The 21152-nt window shown below is 43.2% G+C and overlaps 1 protein-coding gene across 2 annotated transcripts in view; it reads left to right on the plus strand.

Moving 5' to 3' along the window:
- The window catches only part of ATP6V1H (ATPase H+ transporting V1 subunit H), an 86026-nt gene that overhangs the window by 13327 nt on the left and 51547 nt on the right, over nt 1-21152 (plus strand). Inside the window, exons 1-2 of one of the 2 annotated variants that reach the window (XM_057734851.1) lie at nt 15400-15621; nt 16905-17051. In XM_057734851.1, the coding sequence (XP_057590834.1) occupies nt 16939-17051 (113 nt within the window). In that variant the 5' untranslated portion in view covers nt 15400-15621; nt 16905-16938. Of the gene's footprint in view, nt 1-15399; nt 15622-16904; nt 17052-21152 lie in introns of those variants that run through there. The other variant, XM_057734850.1, reaches the window with a different exon arrangement.

The raw sequence follows: 21152 nt of genomic DNA on the forward strand, positions 1-21152 counted from the left end.
CTTTCTTCGAGGCTGCAACTCTGGGAAAGGGGAGGCCTACAGGCCTTGATACCATTAGTGAGCTGCTAGGAACAGTCACTTGGCAGCCATTTTTAGGCAAAGACAAAAACAGAAAAGCGGAAGTGATAGGACCTGGCTCTTATTTGCTGATCACATGCTTATTTTTCACTCCAGCGAACTTGTTCTGCAGCAAAAGTGTACGTAGAATCACGTACATGTCCTTCTAGGATGGTGCTGATGGCAACAAAGTTCTCTCTTCCACTGAACACTTCAAAAAATACATCCTTCGGAACATGTGACAAGTCTGCGCAAATGGTCACAGATGAAAGTCTTAAGTAAACGGGACTAAATCCAACTCGCAGAAGCAGAGACAGCAGATTTGTTACAGAATTGGGAATTGTGGTGTGAAATTGATAATACTGAATGCTTTGATCATTTCTTTCTAGCCACGTTTTATTTATCCCATTTGGCCATAGTTTGCTCAACTGTTTCTTACATAACCTCGAGCAACCTTTCCTGATAACTTACAGGTAAAAATAGTCATGTCCCTGTGTGTCTGGGGCTATTGGGTGACCCACGCTGGATCAACCTGGTCTGACTCGAGAGAGCAGAGTCACACGAAAACTCCACCATCCACTTGTGTCCCTGGGGGAGGGAGTGTCTGGTGACTGTGCTTCAGCTGAGGGGGGCCATCCACGGATCTTTGCTAAATGGGGATAAACAGAGGAGACGGGTGGCTTTATCTCTGAGATGTGATTATAAAGCTTGTGAGTGATGGATGTAAAGAGGCCAGAACTCAAACATGAAAATCAGGGCCATCTCCTTCGGGGATGTGGTGGCCTTGAGAGGTCCATGCGCTGATTCAAAATTGCAGTCGCTCAAAACACGTGCTGGACAACTGTTTAAGGTTGTCTCACAGCTGACAAAAGGCCAGGGCTGTTGACCCAGGAGTAGGTACCAGACCCTATGGGGCCAGACTCTGTCTCTGGGGAGCTGGCAGTGAGGACGTAGAGAGGCAGTGACAGCCAACTCTTGATTTGAGCCCTTTCCAGCACCTTCCACAGACCCCTGGGGTCAGGTTCCTGAGCTGCCAGACTTCTGCCTTCCTGCTGTTTACTTTTCTCTTCTAGTCAGGTGCAGTTTGAACAGGCAGTTACAAAAATGTGTTGAGACTAAGCTTTTGATAGTTAATTCATTCTCATTCTGTTTTTGAATAACAGTCCTTGGACTGGTCTCTCACTTGAAAATGAATGTTATAATTTTTAGTGTCAAGAATTCAAAATCATAAACAAAATAGATTCTTATGGAAAAGCATATTTGGTAACATCCTTGATGTCAAATTAAATTACGTAGTCTGCAATTTGGGTTTTATTCTTGAATATTTGCATATATTCCAATTGTCACTGCATGGTTTAAACTATTATGTTTCAACATAGTTGCTTCATTTTAAAATTACTTTTTTTCAGTCGTTTTAAATGCACTAAGTAGAAAACCATTTTGCAGAGGTTTCTAAAATAAACTCTCAAATGATACAAGCCTAATCTGAATTGCTTTCTGCACAGAATGGATATAAATGGTTCAGATTGAGCCTAAAACACGAGATTACTCTCTAAGATTCCCAGTAAATTTCATCTACATCTTTACCCTGCAAAAAGGCAAAACTTTAAATTTTCTAAGATGTTTGCAGTGGTTTTGTGAAGCCTGGCTTGATTTTGGCAGGAAAGCCAACATGATGTTATGAGATTTCTTGCACAATGGAAATGAGACTTAGATATATTTATTCCTAACCATAAGTTAAAAACCTGAGAGTGATAAAATTTATGAATAAAAATCCAAACAGTACACTGAGGCCAACCAGGATTTTTATAGTATACTTTTTAGACTTCTGGACAGGATCTTTTGCCATTTAAAATTTTTTTCTGAAAGGTCAAGTTCAATCATGCTATCCATGATTGAAAGTCTAAAGCATATACTGGCTGCTCCCACGGTGGTGTATAAATAGAACATGGAAAGCTGTGTTTTTGTATTTATTTAATTTGTTATTTAATTTTAAAGGGTAAATTCCAAGCTCTAGCTTTTGTGATTTTTAAGAAAATTTTTTTATTATGTTTATTTTCAAAATTAAAAAACCCAGAGCAAATATACTAACAAACTCTAATCTTCATCACTGTTTCAACAGTGATGCCAATTTTGCTTCATCTCTTATCTGCTCTGCCTCCCTCTTCCCCTGGATGATTTTAAAGCAAGTTGAAACTCACAGTCATTTGTTCTGCAAACACTTCCACGTGCCTCCTTAGGGCTTTTAAAAAAGGATAACCTCCGTCCCATTTGAACTGGACGTTCTTTGGACAGTCGAGGGAGCATCACTGCCTTTCCCTTTGGAGCACCTGGCTCCACCCTCCTCAAAGACTCCCCTCGCTCCGTGTTAGCGATGCCAGCCGGTGAAAAATTCTTCCAAATTTTTCCTCCAGACACGAGGAATGGGACCCTATGCCTCCTCTCTCTCTTTCTCTGTGATTTTATCTGGAGTGGTAAGCCTCTTCCCTCATTCTTTCGCCCTTTCTTTTTATAATGTAACCAGACTGCTAAAGAATAATCACATTTTACAGTTGCTTTTTACTAATAATTCCATCTGATTACCTGTTTCAGTAATTACCACCAATCCCTCCAAACTGTGACTTTCTCATTCTTGGGTTCTCACTTTGCCCTCATGTTTTGTTGCCCTGCCCTGTATTTTCATGTGATTACACAGGAAGTGTGGCTGGATCACATATTATCCACATGCTTGCACCTCTTAAAATATCTTTCTCTTGGGTTAAGGCATGAACGACACCTGGTTATGAGTAAGTCTTGAGACACATTTGTTTTTTTCCGCAAAGCTCTCTAGTTATAAGTCTCCTGTTTTCAGTTTAGTGCTTCAGAGAACGATAAGGTGAGGGTCCTTTTTTGTTTCCTTGTAGGTAATCTCATTTTTTTCCCTCTCTGGATACTTACAGAAATAATGTCTTAATTTTTGAAATTTGAACATTCTATGAAGATATTACTAGGTTTAGATTTCATTGTCTGATGCAATACAATATGTATTCTCAAATTATTATCTGAAATCTTTATATCAGGAATGTAAACTGTGGTTTTTTTTTAAAAAAAAGATTACTGCTATTTCATCTGTTCAGATCACCTTTCAGTCTGTTCCTTTCATCCATCCTTAAAGGTGAATTTCCAAGATCTGTCCTCCATATCGCTTATTTCCTCTCCTCCCTCATACTTTTGATTTCTTTATTTTTCGTCTCTGTGTTCTGATAGACCTTTTCAAACATATTTCTCTATTTGACATTTTCTACTTTGATAATTTTAATTTCTGTGGTGTCGTCTGCTATTAAAAGTCTCCCTCCCTTTCAAAATTGATAACAGAATGTCTTATCTCCATGCCAAACTTCCTTTATTAGAGTTTTTGTTGACATCTCACTCATTTCAGAAATGCAACATCTGCTTGAATATTATAATGAATATAACATGGGCATGAGTTACTGAGACGTCTTCTGTGTCCTATGTGAGGATGCCTTGGTGGTTCAGTCAATGTCATCTGACAACACAGCCATCAGTGGCAGCAGAAAGTGACTGGCTCCGTAGGCAGAGCCTCCAGGTATAGCAATGCTGAGCAGGCTGCAGGGAAGCCCAGTGTGCCTCTTCTCACACACCCTGGCAGTCAAGATGTGTTTGAGAATCCGGAGACACCAAAGAATACGAGGCTTCTAACCGTGCGCCCTGAGCCTGGTGTGACTAGTAACATACAAGAAGCACTTCAGAACCATCGCTTTTATCATCACTGCCATTCGCTTGTGTGTTCAGAAATGTTAGATTTACATTCTCAAGAACAAAAGCAAACTCAGGCTAAGTTAGAAAACTACCTAATGCTATATATCTTCTATTCTCATTCAGAAAAACTTCAGAAGAGCAAAGAAGCCCATGAAAACACTTTACCTTTGCTAAAACAAAGCACTTGGTGGTGCTAGTGGAGATGTTTGCCGTTAAAAATATAATCCAGTGGTGAAAACCCAATCTTTAACGTAAAACCCTGAAAGACAATTATTTACATGTTAAAAAATTGGCAAACATGATCAAAACTTGTGTTTAAAACTTTGTATCCAAAATCTGAAGAACAGGACTGATGTGGATCTTTCTTGTGCAGTTATTTTCAGAGTAGAAAAATCTTGTGGAAAATGAAGACACTCACACTGGGTTTTCACGTAGTAAGCAAACAGTTGGCTTTAGCACAGTATTCCCGCTGGAGGGAAGAATCACATTTTCCTAGAACCCTCCTTTATAGTAATTAATGAAAAATAGTTAATGACCAAAATCTTTAACTTCAGAGGACTGACTTTTTTCAAGTCAATTGAAAAGCATAGATGATAATTGTAGTCTTTTATGTATCCTTTTTTTAAGTTGAAGTATAGTTGATTTACAATGTTGTATTAGTTTCAGGTATACAGCACAGTGATTCAGTTACACATGTTATATATTCTTTTCCAGATGTTTTTCCATTATAGGTTATTACAGGATATCAAGTAGAGTTCCCTGTGCTGTACAGTAGGACCTCGTTGTTTATCTGTTTTATGCATAGTAGTGTGTGTATGCCAATCCCAACTCCTAATTTATCACTCCCCCACTTTTCCCCTTTGGTAACTGTAAGTTTGTTTTCTGTGTCTGTGAGTCTGTTTCTAAAGGTATGCATTCTTTTCTGAAGTATAAAGGATGCTTTACTCTCTCTCTCTTTTTGGTAGTCACTTGAGTTTTCTATTGTGAATTAGAGATGAGAGCTGAGTGGAGGGCTTGGTGGGGTCCACAGGGCTTCTCAGCACCATGGGGCCCTCCATGTTTCCCACGTCCTCTGTGGGTACACTGGAACGTGCTAGGCTCTGGTCCATGAATGTGAACGTGAGTGAAGTAATGGGATTCACCTTCAGCGGAGAGAGGTACTCTCCGTCCACCTTCCCCGCCTCTCCCTTTCCAGATAACACCTCCAGAGCAACCTTGGGTCCTCAACATGGCACAGCCATGAAATGGAGGCAACCTTGGGCCTCGGGTCGCTGCTTAGAGAGAATCAAACTGAGGCATGAGCTGCGTGCCCCACTGATGTAGCCTGGAGTGGGCCACCTACACTGAGGGTCTAATATGTGATGTCTGGTGATTTTGTCAGTCAAGGTAAAACACAGTTACTTGTTCATGAAAACATCATTCATTTCTTAAATTTTATGAAAGTTGTATGGGGGATTTTGGCTGTTTCCTTTTATCATTCACTTTTTTTCGTTTTGCAAAAGCATCATTTTAATAAGTATTTACTTCACACTCGATGTACAGGAATTTCAGCTCAGTATGTCAGACTTTTAGTTATTGAACTTTTGGCTCCCCCTTTTATGCAGAGTTTGTAAAAATTCCTGATTAAATTTGTTTTTAAAAAATTTTATATTGGAGTATAGTTGATTTACAATGTTGTGTTAGTTTCAGGTGTACAGCAAACTGGTTCAGTTCTCTCTGTATACACATATATATTCTTTTTCAGATTTTTTTTCCATTATAGTCAAGATATTGACTATAGTCCCCTGTGCTCTGCAGTAGGACCTTGTTGTTTGTCTATTTTATACGTTAATAGTGTGTAATGTTAATCCCAAGCTCCTCATTTATTCCCCCCACCAGCCATTCTCTTTGCAGTTGATCACCATTTCATCGATCATTTGGAAAGGCATTAGCTGGTATCTTAGATGCTTCATCAAGTTAAGAGAGAGTCCAAATTAGCTACCTAAGCGAAACTCGGGGATGATAACACTACCCTTTATTTACCCTTTAAGCTGAAAATAGTTTTGCTCTTAATGTCACACCATTGTCCTGGGTTCTGTGAGCCATAGACTGAATAACTGAGGAACTCTTTACATCTTTCCAAAGACGATGCCTCGGGCTTTGCTATGGTCCCCATCAAAGGAAGACAGTGTACCCACATTCACCGAGAACACAGAGTCCTGAGTCTGGAGCCTGGGGAGGGAACACCTGCAGTAGGAACCCAGGGGCCACAGGCTACCCCGTGCGCACCAAGGACAGAAGATGTCGCCAGGACAGACTTCCAGACGAGCCTTTCCCTAAGCAGGTTGGGAGCCTCTTGGGTGGTAAACAAATTACTACAGAATTCTTTTCAGAGGGACTTCAAAAAGATAAGAGCCAACTTTGTCCTTCTCAGCGAACTTACTTTTTCACAACTGGAGGCAGGACAGAATAATTCTGCCTTCTGAGCACATTAATGTGAAGTTGCTGGATACTGCCAGGGTGAGTCAAAAATTGTCAGCACTTGCGTTATATTAAACCTTCTATAAAGCCTACAGCCAGAGTGTGGATGATGTTTGACTCACCCCTCGTAGAAGCATAATTCCTTTCTCACTAAGGTATTTTTCCTTTTTTCTTTCTTCTCTCCTTTTTGCCACACAAAGCTCTGTTGTCTTTGTAGGTACCCTTTGGGGCCTTGGAATTTATTTCTCTGCTTTCAGTGTGTAATGTTTCAAAACAAGTGCTTTGATCAGCTGCTCAGGGCCGCACACTGAAACAGGAGAGCACTTAGAAGTCTGCACTCTTAGAGGGGCATTGACGTTGAAATGATATGAAAAATAATTTTGTGTAGAAAGCTTTCTTGTCTACGCTGTGACCACTTTTCTTACTGGGAAAGAATGCACACACATATACCTATATATCTGCATTCGTAGAGAATGGGTAGATGACTTCTTGCCAGCCTGGCTATAAAGCTTCCTCTCTCTCTCACGTTTATTAATAGAAAGAGTGACTGGCCCAGGGAGCACCCCGCCTCCCACTTGTACTTCGTGCCCTGAATGGAAGGAAGCAAAAATCCTTGTGGGGAAAAAATAATTCTGAGGAAGCCATGTTCGTGCACGTGTGTGCATGCGTGTGTGTGGGGGTTGTTAATTTGTTTTATAGTAAATTAGTGGCCACGTTGGGCTGCTTTGGGCGGAATGCACAGAGAAATCACTGTTGAGGAGGCTGGCTTCAAGCCCACGAAATTACAGCCTGCTTCTAAAGCACTGCCGGAATCTGTCGAATGAGTAATGAAATCAGTGTCAGAAAAACCCAGGTTTGTCACCGCTCAGCTGACTGCACACAGGTAAGCAACGGTTTTTCCAACTTGTTTTCTCGCATCTGAAGCAGGTGTAATGACATCGACATCAGTGCTACTGACCTAATGAAACTGGTTAAGCATCCAAATAAAAAGAGCATCAGGGAGAAGCAGAATAAAGCTGGGCAACACGTTTACCCCACACATCAATATATTGTTTTCAGCCTAACCTGCCTTTGGAGGGCTTTTTCCTTTTTCCTTACTTTTAATGTTGAAATAATTGTAAATTCACTCAAAGTTCCCAAAAAGGATGTACACAATGGTCCTATGCATTCTTCACCCCGTTTCACCCAATGGAAACTTCATAAGTCGTATAACATCAAAACCAGGAGACTGACACTGGTACAGTTCTAAGAACTTATTCAGATTTCATAAGTTTACATGCACTCGTGTGTGTGTGTGTGTGTGTGTGTATATGTGTAGGTGAGTGTAGTTCTATGCAGTTTTATCACATGTGTAGGTTTGTGTAACCACCGAAATCAAGATAAAGAAGTGTTTCGTCCCCACAAGGCTCCCTGAAACCACCCCTTTGTAGCTGCGTCCACCACTCTCTCGCCATCCTAGTCTTTGGCAATCACTAATCTGTTCTCCATTTCTATGATTTTATTTCAACAATGTTATACAAATGGCATCATGCGGTATGTGACCTTTGGGGACTGGCTTTTTTCACTCAGCATCACTCCCTTGAGATTGATCCCAGGGGCAAGGTCAATAGTTCATTCCTTTTGTGCATCAGTACTCAATTCCTTTTAGTTGCTGCATCATGTTCCACAGCATGGATCCACCAGAGTTTATTAATTAATTTTAATAAATGTATTTATTTATTTATTGGCTGCGTTGGGTCTTTGTTGCTGCCTGTGGGCTTTCTCTAGTTGTGGTGAGCGGGGGCTGTTCTTCCTTGTGATGTGTGGGCTTCTCATTGGGGTGGCTTCTCTTGTGGAGCATGGGCTGTAGGCACATGGGCTCGGTAGTTGTGGCACAGGGGCTCACTAGTTGTGGCACACGGGCTTACTAGTTGTGGCACACGGGGTTTGTTGCTCCCTAGCAGGTGGGATCTTCCCAGACCAGGCCTTGAATCCACATCCCTTGCATTGGCAGGCAGATTCTTAACCACTGCGCCACCAGGGACGTCCCGCCACAGTTTATTTAATCTTTATCCCTTGAAGGACTTTTGGGTTGTTTCTGGTTTTCGGCTATTATGAACAGAGGTGCTATGAACATTTACATGTGGAGTCTGTGTGAACATATGTTTTCATTTCTCTGGCATAAACGCCCAATAGTGAAATAGTCGGGCCATAGGTAGTTGCATGTTTAGTTTGGAAGAAACTGCCAAATTGTCTTCCAGACAGGTTGTACCATTTTTCAGCCCTACCAGCAATCTTTGAGGGATCTAGTGTCTCTGTGTCCTTGGCAGCACTTGGTCTTATCACTATTTTTCATTTTAGCCATTCTGATAGGTGAGTAGTGATATTTCATTGTTTTTAGCTTGCAGTTCCCTAATGGCTAATGATGTTGACTATCTTTTCATGTGTTTATTTGCCATCTGTATGTGCTCTTAGATGAAATCCCTGGTCACGTCTTTTGCCCATGTCCTGTTTGGAATGTTTGGGTTCTTATTCTGGAATTTTGAGAGTTCTTTATATATTCTGGATACAAGGTCTTTGTCTGATGTGGGTTTGCAAATATTTTCTCAAAGTCTGTAACTTGTCTTTACATCCTCTTAAATAGGGTCTTTGGCAGAGCAAAAGTTTTTATTTTTGAGATCCAATTTGTCAATTTTTCTTTCATGAACTATGCTTTTGATATATAAGAACTCTGCCTCCCTTAGGTTATAAAGATTTCCTATCATTTTTTCCTAAAAGTTTTATAGTTTCACATTTGGTTGTGCATTTAAGACTGTGACCTCTGGGCATCTAGACACATTTCAGCCCATGTTTTGCTTACCTCTCTTCATACTTAGACATTATTTCATGTCTACCTTAAATGTCATCTTTCTCACTTTTTCACTAGACCTTTTTCAGTTGTTTTATGCCATATTCACCGTATTCCATCTCCATGTCTCACTGCCTCACTGACTGAAAGGATGTAATCACATAGCCTCTACTATTGACAGGATTCACGCTGATAGGATGCTATTTTGATAATACTGTAGGTTTGTAGAGAGGAAGGAGCATATCTTTCTCTTTCTCAAAACTTAGTCCAAGGTTTTGCAGGTAGTAAGGACTCCGTGATATTTGCAGAATTAAATGAATTGAGTTCTATCATCCTGATACCTGTTGAGTGAGGGGCATGACCACCTATATGTGCATCTCTATTCAGATGCAATAGGAAAAGGACTTCCCTGGCAGTCCAGTGGTTAGGATTTTGTGCTTCCACTGCAGGAGGCCTGGGTTCGATCCCTCGTCAGGGAGCTAGGATCTCACAAGCCATGCAGCCAAAAAAAAAAAAAAAAAAAAGGCACAATTGAGTGGAGAGGCCAGTAGCATCCCATCCAACCGGATCTCTCCTGACTGCTTGCACCTGCTGCTGCACAGGCTGGGGCCAGTGGACCTGGGTTAACGCGGTCAGGACGGCAGCTCGGAGAGCCCAGCACCTCAGGGCTATCAATTCCAGGACGCCTGGGAAGGCGTACCACGCTTTCATAAATACTTTCCAATCATTTGCCTATGACTCTGCTCGAAGCATTCCTGCCAAGACAGGTAGAACTTTGAAATTATATGTGTGTACACACATGTGTATACACATGTGCATATTACATACATGTATATTACATACATGTATATTACACACATGCACACACAACACATGGAATGTCATTGCCATGTTTGCTCAGAGTCGCCTCCAAATTCTGCCTTTTAGAAAGCTCTTTTGTGTGTGTTGCCTACATTTAGATGCCCATTAATTAAGGACTTCTGGCTGTTATATCCCATTTCACTCTAGTTTCCTAAAGACCTAGTGCTTAGGTGACAGTAGGGGTGTGGAAATTCACGTATTATTTGTCTGAAAGCTCAAAAGTAAAGGTCAGTACATTCCTACAGAGAAAGCTTCCTAATGACTAAAAACCCCACAACTCTTCTCCTTGTGCCAGTTGGTTAAAATAACACTGGGGAGAGGGCAGATCCAGGTAATTAAATAGAGTCTGCAAATAGCGATTGTTGTGAGGATATGGGCACAGGGACAGATAGATTTCCTAGTGCTACAGTATTTGGACAGGTTTGCTGTCGTAGGATTTGCAGCATTTAATTCTGAGCTCTGATCATTATTCGTCAGAGGTATTAACACGTGCCCATCCCCCTCAACCCGAATAACCTTTTAAGAGATGGTTCTATTAATAGCTAAGAGGATTTACAGACTTAAACTGTACTTTCTGCAAAGGTACATTCGACACTGAGCAGGGAAATGGTGACTCTGGGGAAATCGTGTTATCTAGTGGTAGAAGTTCATGCTTAGGAAATTCACCTAGGAAACTATGAATTTAGGAAAAACACCCCTTAACTCCTTAATGTCCTTATGTGCCTGTATTAGTTTATTGGTTTTGTTTGCTCAAGCAATTTTTGTAGAAAGCTTTTCATTACTATATGGGATATAATTTTTACATCAGAGAAAAATATCTAAGGGTTAATATCAATAACCACAAAAGTCTATGTTTAAGTTTTCTGCTTTTTAAAACATTACCTCCTGAAACATACAAACAAACAAAATATAATTGTTTGCCTTGGCAGCTGCTTAGGTTGAATCAGGTAATTATTATCAAAGTTCTAGTTTTTTTGGGGGGTTTGGTTTGGAAGCATTTTTGACAAATCATCGATAAGATAAAGTGAGCACTGGCACTAAAGCTTGCTTATGGCTTTACATTCTTTCTGGGTAAACCCTTTCCCTGTCAAGAAGTTGGAGTTGGTCTTACCTTGACATTGGGCCTGGCCGTGGTGCCTCCTTCATTTTCCACAGTTTGATGAATGTTTGCGTTGTACTCCTCAGCCCTGGGCAGGGGCAGAAATCGCATCTGCATGGACCGTCTGGAGAAATGTTTCTGGGGTCCCTCTTGGTTGTCTTGGGAAAGCCTGGGCATGTTTTTACAGTAAAGGCTCCAAACGTGTCCTGTAGCTTGATTTTAACACCGCCAGCCCAGGGGCCACTCTAGTTTTCTTCCTTTGGCTGGTGCTGGGCCGTCGCTCGGTCTGCTGGGGGCCTCCCTGCAAAGTTATATCAATTGACGCAAAGGATTATCTGTGCTGTGGGTCAGCAGTTTATGCACAGACGAGCCTCTGATTCTGAGCCTCCAGGTATGTTATGACTGCCCTCTACAGGGAGCAGTGTGTTCCTAATTCACATGTAGTGCTAAATCAAAACTGGAAGACATGACACAAGTGATATATTGTTTAGTATATCATGATAAAGGAAACTGATTGTGTAGCAGAATCCTGTATTTGTAGTGCGTGATACTTGACAAGTTTGGGCTACACACCTGAGAGGTAGACGAGCCACCTCATCCATCTAGGTCCTTAAAAGGTCATTTTAGTAGCTGTCAGCTTTGTGGCTAGAAATGTATGCTAAACTCATAACGAAACTTAAGCCCAAGGATTAGTCCACTTTTTAAAAAAAGATTTATTTTATTATTTATTTATTTACTTATTTATTTTTGGCTATGTTGGGTCTTTGTTGCTGTGCGTGGGCTTTCTCTAGTTGCGGAGAGCAGGGGCTACTCTTTGTTGTGGTGTGTGGGCTTCTCAGTGCGGTGGCTTCTCTTGCTGTGGAGCATGGGCTCTAGGCACTCAGGCTTCAGTAGTTGCAGCTCGTGGGCTCAGTAGTTGTGGCACATGGGCTCTAGAGTGCAGGTTGTGGCTCACGGGCTTAGTTGCTTCTCGGCATGTGGGATCTTCCTGGCCCAGGGACTGAACCCGTGTCCCCTGCATTGGCAGGCGGATTCTTAACCACTGTACCACCAGGGAGGCCCTCCACTTTTTATTTAAGTCATGAAGAATGAATTGAAGTGATTTTCTAACCAGTAAATAGTCATTTAATGATTAAGCCAAGACTAGGCTTCTATATCATACTTATTTGTAAAGTGCTTTATTAAATAGAGTGAGAATAGTTAGACTATAACACCTTTCTCTCAAAAGGTATCTAATGCCTGAGGAGCCTCTGCTGGGTCTGGGGAAGCACAGAGGTAAGAGCCCCAGGTATGTATTACTGAGGACTATGAACTGGAGAACTTTCCTTTCATAAAATGATCCCAGGCCCCCCAAAATTGATACACCAAACTAACACAACCCCCAGCAACACTCCAGCTCCCTTTTTTTTTTTTTTTGCAGAAATTGACAAATTGATTCTAAAATTCATGTGAGATTGTGAGGGACCCAGAATATCCAAAATAATCTCAAAAAATAACAAATTTGGAGGAATCACACTTCTTAATTTAATTTAATTTTATTTTATTTTTATTTTTGGCTTCGTTTTGGTCTTTGTTGCTGCATGCGGGCTTTCTCTAGTTGTGGTGAGTGGGGGACACTCTTTGTTATGGTGCAGGGGCTCCTCATTGCGGTGGCTTCTCTTGTTGCGGAGCACGGACTCTAGGCCCATGGGCTTCAGTAGTTGCGGCATGAGGGCTCAGTAGTTGTGGCACATGGGCTCAGTAGTGGTGGCACACGGGCTTAGTTACTCCATGGCATGTGGGATCTTACCGGACCGGGGATCGAACCCACGTCCCCTGCATTGGCAGGTGGACTTTTTTTTTTTCCCCCAGATCTTTATTAGAGTGTAATTGCTTTACACTGTTGTGCCGGTTTCCACTGTGCAACAAAGTGAATCAGCTGTATTTATACATATATCCCCATATCCCCTCCCTCTTCTGCCTCTCTCCCACCCTCCCTATCCCACCCCTCTAAGTCATTACCAATCATCAAGTTGATCTCCCTGTGTTATGCAGCAGCTTCCCACCAGCTATCTGTTTTACATTTGGTAGTGTATATAGGTCAATGCTACTCTCTCACTTTGTCCCAGCTTCCCTATCCACTCCCCGCAACCCTGTGTTGGCAGGCAGATTCTTAACAACTGTGCCAGCAGGGAAGTCCCACACTTTTAATTTTTCTTTAATAACTTTTATTGAGATACAATTGACATACAATAAACTGCATAAAGTGTACAATTTGATACTTTTTTATTAGTAATGTATATATGGCAGTCCCAATCTCCCAAATCATCCCATCACAACCCCCCCCCCAAGCTTTCCCCACTTGGTGTCCATATGTTTGTTCTTATATCTGTGTCTCTATTTCTATCTTGCAAACCAGTTCATTTGTACCATTTTTCTATATTCTGCATATATGTGTTAATATACGATATTTGTTTTTCTCTGACTCACTTCACTCTGTATGACAGTCTCTTGGTCCATCCATGTCTCTACAAATGTTATGGTTGGTTAATTTTTGACAAGGTGCCAAGACAATTCAGTGGGGAACAAACTGTCTTTTCTGCAAATGGTGCCGGAACAACAGGACGGCCTCAGGCATAAAAATTAAGTTGGACCTCACACCACATTGAAAAATTACCTCAAAATGAATCATAGACCAAAACGTAGGAGTTAAGACTATAACACTCTTAAAAGAAACCATAGGAGAAAATATTTGTGACCTTGGATTAGGCAAAGCCTTCTTAAATACAATACCAAAAGTGCAGGTGACAAAAGAAAATTAGAAACCAATCTCTTCCTGAAACTTACTTTTAAAAAGCCTGTGTCCCTGCTTTGTCACCCAGGAGCCGTCGCCAATTACATTGCTATACAATAAACTCACACAGAAGTTTCTTTTTTTAAACAACAAAGTGTGGCATATATTGACAGCCACACTCCTCTATTGGCTGGAGGTCCATTGCCGCTGCCCGAAACCAAGTCGGGACTCTGCTCTGGCTGTGGGCATTTCCCTTCTTGAAGTGTGACTGTCAGGTCCTTGCCAACTTTGCAGAGAGTGCGGTATCAGAGGCAGGGGTGCGGCCAGCCTGGGAAGACATTTAGCAAAATCATCACAAAGAAGCTGAACAGCTGGATTTTCTGAGTTTCAAGAAACTTCCCGCCTTGCATCCATTTCTCCCTTTATAAATAATGCGAGTAGGTTGAACCGTTAGAAATTGCAGACTTAAGGGGAAAAACTTTCTCCACTCACAACACTTCTGTTACCCAATGTGTGGGTTTTCAACACCAAGCAAGTCTCAGATTTTCTGAGAACATCAAACGATCCTCTTACAACTGAATTCAATTCTGACACTAACTACTGGTGTAACAGGGAAGAGCCAAATCTGACTCCATGTTGGATCTGTTTCTTTTACTTTCACCTTTGCTTCCTGTTGCTTTTGTTCACTACAAGGATACTGTCCATACACACTGGCCTGCCTGGGGGAACTCTGCCCCCCTGCCTGAATGCTAAACCAAAGTGCCTTTGTTCAGGAAAGCATCCCGACCCTGTCCACCTGTGGATGGCTGCAATAAGAAATGAACACATCCTCTCCCAGAGGCTAGCATTCCAGGGAATATTGCAAAACTTATGGCCTTTTTTCTTTACTTCCTCACTTCCTCCTGGTCTAGAAACGACATCCGACCCCCCCATAAGGTGGTTATTTTGAGACACGAGTGTGTCATCTTCTCCGTCTGCCAGCTATCCGAATAAAGTCGTATTCTTTGACTGAATACATCTCTGATTTATTGGCATGTCCCACGGTGAGCAGAACGAGCTTAGACTCAGTAACAAAAACAGGGTTGTCAGAAAAATACAGGGTGCTATTAAATTAGAATTTTAGATAAATGGGAATAGCGTGTTTTTTTGGGGGGGGCATAATTGCAAGTATGACATGGCGTGTGCATTATTTGCTAATCTGTAGCCCTAGGGCAAGATAACTTTTGTGGCCCCATGTCGCAGCATCAGTTTCATATGGAGACTGGGAATAAACTCCTGCTTCACTGACTTAACTCCAAGAGGAAGTAAACCGATTTCATAGCACTAAACTTTTCTGAATGACGGCTATGGTAAATGAGTTTCAGCCGGGCTCTCTGCTTTGGGCTTCGCCAGGGGGTGGGGAGGTGGGGGGCGCTGGGTGTCAGGGTGGTGGGGTCCTTGCGTACCTGACCCGCCCCCGGCCCCGTGCTCGGAGATATCCTCGCGAGCGCAGGGCGCTCCGCGGGCTGTTTTGGGCGCTCCGGGCTTCCGCCTTCCGGGCGGTCACGTGCCTCGGCTCACGTGACCGGCGCTGCTGTCATTCCACTGCGGCCGCCCGGGCTTCCTACTGCCTCTGCCGCCCTCAACGTCTCCTCCGTGCGGGATCCCGCTCGCTCCCCCGCGCCGCGTCCCCGCCGCCGCTCAGGCCTCCGCACGCGGCAGGGGACCGGACTCGGCTGTGACTCCGCGCCCCAGCGCGGCGGCGGCCCCGACGCCCGGACCGCCGCGTCCTCCCGCCGCCTGTGGGTGCGTTGGAGGGCCCCGCGGCTTCGCGGGGTGGGGTCGTTCCGTGTGCGGGCCCCGGCCCCGCGACGCGAGCCTGCGGCTTCTCCGCTTCTCTGGGGCGCGCTGCGTTCTCGCCGCTCTGGCGCCCCTGCCCTCCTCCAGCCCCGGGCTCCCGGATTTCTTGCCTGCCGGGCCTTGGCGGGGTTTGCGACACGGCAGAGCCTTCCCCTCAGGGCCGGGCGGAGCCGGGGAGAGAGGGTGGCTGGGGAAAAGGCGTGCTTTCCCAGGATGGGGCCGCGGCCCTGGCCGGCGGGGGTTCGCGTTGTTCAGGGTGAGGCACCTGCAGCCGCCGCGGGAGGCGGCTGAGCCCGCTCCATTCCAGGTTCCGGCTTGGCCCGGACCGAGCCTGTTCTCACCTGGGACAGCCAGTCCGGGTTGCCTGTGTTTGTTTATGCAGCAAGTTCTCAGATGTAGAGGTTATTTCCGAACTAACTAAGGTCATCGTGATCCTGGAATAGAATTTGGGGTGTGGTTTTTGCTTCTTTGTGGTCTTAACTGTGAACTTATATTTTGTAAACCGCAACGTATATTTTGTGTCGTGATAAAATCAGGCTTAAGCTTTTATGTTTAAATTTAGGAGTGAGAATTACTTAAAAGCCCATTATTGTAGAGTCATATCATTAGGCCAGTCTCATTGTTGGCTAAACCTAAATATTGATTTTGAAACTGCTGTAGATTTTGATTGAAAAAAAGAAAGCTCTGTCTTCTAAGATATTACATTCCAACTTTGGGTGTTTTAATTTAAGCAATGTTAGAAAGGACGTGTAGGTTTTTCAGATGTCATTTTAAAATGATGCATAGTAAATATAAATAAAAATAATTGGTCCTGTCTGTACTATGCAGGTTCTTATTTTTTTTCTCTGTCAGAAGAGGAAAGTTTATCTCAACTGTGTACATTTAAAATACTTTCCTATTTTGTATGCCTGATCAATTTAAGCATGATTTCTGAATTCAATATCTTAAATGGTTACTCTGAAAATCTTACTGCCGTATTAGTGCCAATAATTAGAAAACCTTTCCTGGAAAAGTAAAAACCTATAGAGAACACATCTATGGAACAGTGTGTAACTGGACAAGATTTGAAATAAATGATGTTAATATTTGGTATTTAGGGTATTTGATATTGGAGTTGTATGCTTGTAGAGATTAAGGTGATGATGATCTTATTAATAATAATAGTCGTAGTAATTGTTAAAAAAAAATCACACCTTGTATTCTGGTTCTACCTTGCATCAAAATTGAAGGTCTATAGAAAAACATTGAAGATCATAAATTTAGATGACCAAGATGGATATCCGGGGTGCCGTGGATGCTGCCGTTCCAACCAACATCATTGCTGCCAAGGCTGCGGAAGTTCGTGCAAACAAAGTGAACTGGCAGTCCTACCTTCAGTAAGTGCCGCTTTGCTGCGAATCACGGGTGATCATGTGCCTTTGCTTCAGACTTTTCCATGGTCATGCTTCTGTGAGAGAAATACTGGAAAAATACTAATAAATGTGGAAGAAAATCCTTCCCCCTTAGAATAGTTAGCTGTCACAGGGAGACGGCTTCATGTGATGGAAACTTGAGCTTGGAGCTCCAGTGGGGAGACAGCGCTGCTCACAGCTCTTTTGACCTTCTCTGTCTGGAAAGTTGTACTTTTTGGATGAATGGGAAACACAGGAGGAGTGTTCATGTGCTGTAGAGGGAGGAAGAGGATGATGGGCAGAGCCTGCCAGACCACACCCCCCCCCATGGCTCTGTGATCAGTGTGGGGCGTGTGGTGTTGAGAAGGGCTCAGACAGCTAGGAAAGAGGGCAGGCGTTTGAGTTTCAAGACCTGGGTTTGATTCTGGTTCTTCTGTCTACTAGTTTGGTGATTTTAGGCAAATCCCTTAACTTCTCCAAGGTTCACTAAAGTTAATGTGAAATGGGGATATATGTCCCACTGGGTTGTTGCTGAAATCATGTATTTAAAGCATTAGTGCAGTTGAATACAAGCATTGATGTGTCGAATACACTCAGTAAGTTTTAGTTCTTTCCCCCTCCTTGTGTGTATTAAGATTTAGCATGCAGGTGTTCTCTGCTTATCTGCAAAGTGAGTGTTCTTTTATTCTTGACCATACTTTATCATGTTGACTTGACTTTATATCTGCTTATTTTGGTATACTTAACAGTGAGTTATTAAGGAAATTCAGTTAAGATTTGCATACATATTTTGAAAAACTGAGAAATCTTTAGTTTTATATTTAGCAGTTTGCTTTGTTCTAAGAGGTATATGCAGTGTAGAAAATGATCCCGTTTATGTCTGTTAATTTAGTTACTCAGCACACATTTAATGACCACCTGCCAAGTCTGAGGCAGTTTTTCCAGTCTTTGGGGCTACAAAAAGATAAACTCATAATCTAGTAGGGAAGTCAGATATATAAACTGATCACTTGAAGATCAGTTGACCATATATGTAGGGGTCTGTTTCTGGGCCCAAGAAACACAGTTTTAAATTCACCTTGGAGGAATGAGAAATGAGCGATATTTCTATGTGGGAGTGAGATGATCAGATTTGCCTTGTGGTTGGATTGTTCTTCCCTCCGTGTAGAGGGCGGATTTGTGGATAATGAGTTTGGTGATCTATTTGATGTATGAGGGTTAAAAATTATCTAGGATGACTTCTGGTTTCCCAGTTTAAGGGAGTGGATTTTGGTGAGGCCACAGATTCAAGGGCAGGAGGAAAAAGGACTTTCTGATGTTTCCTCTGGTCTTTTGTGTCTGTGTAATTGTTTAAATTCCCTGTGAAATGAGGATTTTGAGCTCTGTTTCCTAATCTTAGTCCAGAGTGCGTTTAGACTAGAAGACAAGGAGTTTCATGTTTATAAAGCCTGACTGTTTATAACCTAAACAGAATAATATTGAAATTGATGCTAAAGCACTGGCTGACGGACAGGCACTCTCCGCATCGGCGGTTGGAACGTTCGTAGTTACAGGGAAATTTTAAATTGCTTTTTCTTTTGCTCCTCCTGTTCCAAGTCCTCCCCACTGTATAAGTCATAGTCTCTCTTTTTTTCCACTTCTGCTCTCTATTCTTTCTTTCTTCCTTCCTTCCTTCCTTCCTTCCTTCCTTCCTTCCTTCCTCTCTTTCTTTCTTTTCTTCCTACTTCTGGCCTTTATTCTGTTGTCCAGCTCATGGATTTCTTTTATAAATCCCGTCTACTCTATGTCCACATACACATGTTCACCACATGTTAGTTGCGTGCCTGCTGTTGATCTGGTGGTTGTGGGGACACTAGTGGGTGTGAGATGTTCCCTCTCCGCCCCAAACAAAATAGCTCACAGATTGTTGGGAGCTGGACAGGACCTATGAGTTGTCAGTGAATCTGATATCACATCGTTTTCTGATAGAATAAAGCCTGTGGGAGAATCGCCCAGTGTCAAAGGCCAGTATCCCTTACACACTAACATGTTATGGTGAAAATACTGTGCTTTAAAATGTATTTACATGTGATTAAACTTACTCTTAATAATTCAGCTAGACAGTCCAGAAACGAATGGGTATGGCTATTCCAGTCCAACTGGAATCCAGTAACACTGTCCCGAGGGTACAAGAGTCATAAAATAGTGTCCTTACTCTTGAGTTTAAAGCTTAATGAGGAAGCAAACCTTTAACTAAAAAATTAAATAATAAGTTAAATTAAGCATTAAAGTGGAGATGTATGGCAAGTTTTCACAGACGACCAAGGGAGGGAGCACGGAATTCCCTGGGAGCCCTGGGAAGGGCTCGGGGAGCACAGGGAGATAGTGTAGGAGTCTTGGGCAGGAGGCTGGGGCTGCTGAGGCGGAAGGGGCCTGTGGGCGGGGAGTCGGGCTCAGAAGAATGTTCAGGGCTTGTGGAGCTTCAGGGGGTTGGTGGGGCCCCGTTCAGGCAGCTGCAGGCCAGTGTGTATTCCCCACACGTGCCAGCTCTGTAGGCCAAGCACCTATGAGTCGTATCCTGTCTTCTCGTCCATGACAGTCCACGTCCAGTCGGGGCACAGGGCCTCTCAGCTACAGGCTGGGTCTGACCACCTCTCTCCAGGTCCCCCACTGTCGCCCTGGTGCAGGCTGCCAGTGTCTCGCACGTGCGCGTATGTTCTGGCCTGGTGTCTCTGCCGTCAGTGTTCCCCTGGAGGAGCAGTTCTTACAGGGCTGTGAGAGTCATTTCAAAAAGTGTAGATCAGACCCACAGGGACCTACTGTGTAGCACAGGGGACTATCCTCCATGTTTCGTAATAACCTAAAAGGGAAAAGAATCTGAAAAAGATTCTTTGTCTCTATGTCTTTATCTATATATCTATGCGAATCACTGCGCTGTACATCTGAAACTAACACGACATTGTCAATCAACTGTCCTTCAGTTAAAAAAAATGCAGATCAGATCACGTGCCCTGTGTCCAGCCCTGCAGCTGCTCTGCGTGCCTGCTCTTTCCCACACAGCGAGCGAGCTGCTGCCCCAGCGTCCTTGCACTTGCACTTGTGTCTCTGGAAGCCCCTCCCATAACTCCCTTCATTCAGCTGTCTGTGCCGGTGACCCCAGGAAGGCCTTCTCTAGTCCAGCTAAAATACATCCTTTCCTCCTTACCTAACTTTAGTTTGTGTTTTGTTTTGTTTTTTTAACTTTTAGAATCTGGGCATTATGATGGTGTGCGTGTGTATTTTTTAAAAAAGTATTTACTTTTGTGCTTGTGTATTTTCCGTTTTCTGGGCTGGAATGTGAGCTCAGGGAGGGTGTCTAGTTCGTTGCTATGTCACCTGTTCTTAAAGATGTCTGGCACACAGAGGGCTGCCAGCTGACACTGGCTGATTAGATCATGAGTGGGTAGAGGACTTGGAGGGGTGTGGTGGAGACAAGCTTTTGGGAAAAGTAGTAACATGGTAAGTCACATACTGTGTCATGTTAGTTTCATAGCAATTCTGTGAAATAAGTTTTTCTATCCTTATTTTAAAGATGAGTAGAGAGCTGCTAAGGGAGGTTAAGAAACATGTTTGTGCTCATGTAGGTTTTAATTAGTCAACTGATTTAAAAGGTTTTTGTTAAAAGCCTCTGCCTAGGTGCTAGTAGAACCGCCTTTCAGATTCACAGTCTGACGAAACGAAAAGAGTAAAACAGTCAAGGGTGTGCTTCACAAGGCTGCCTGGCAGTGGTAGGTCACTGGGTTGGAGGAGGGTTGGGTTGGAAGCAGGGAAACCCGTTGGACTGAGCTACCGCAGGGACAGGAAATTGGGGAGGAGAGGTTAGGGGAAAGAACTGTGAGGATGTGGCCCGACTGGGTGTGGCTTGTCATGGAAGGGGCCGGAGTCCCTGACCTGTTAGATCGGCTTGTGGGGGATAGGTTGAGACTTGGATAAGGCCCGGAGGTGGCATCTGAGTGAGTGTTTCCCTGTTATTAGCACAGGCCCTGTGCTAACCCCACCTCATGTGAATTATTTCATCCTCAGTTCAGCCCCTTAAAGGCAGCGTGGTTCTTGTTCCCGTTTTGCAGG

This window comes from Hippopotamus amphibius, chromosome 5, assembly GCF_030028045.1.
Source record: "Hippopotamus amphibius kiboko isolate mHipAmp2 chromosome 5, mHipAmp2.hap2, whole genome shotgun sequence".
NCBI classification, from domain to species: domain Eukaryota; kingdom Metazoa; phylum Chordata; class Mammalia; order Artiodactyla; family Hippopotamidae; genus Hippopotamus; species Hippopotamus amphibius.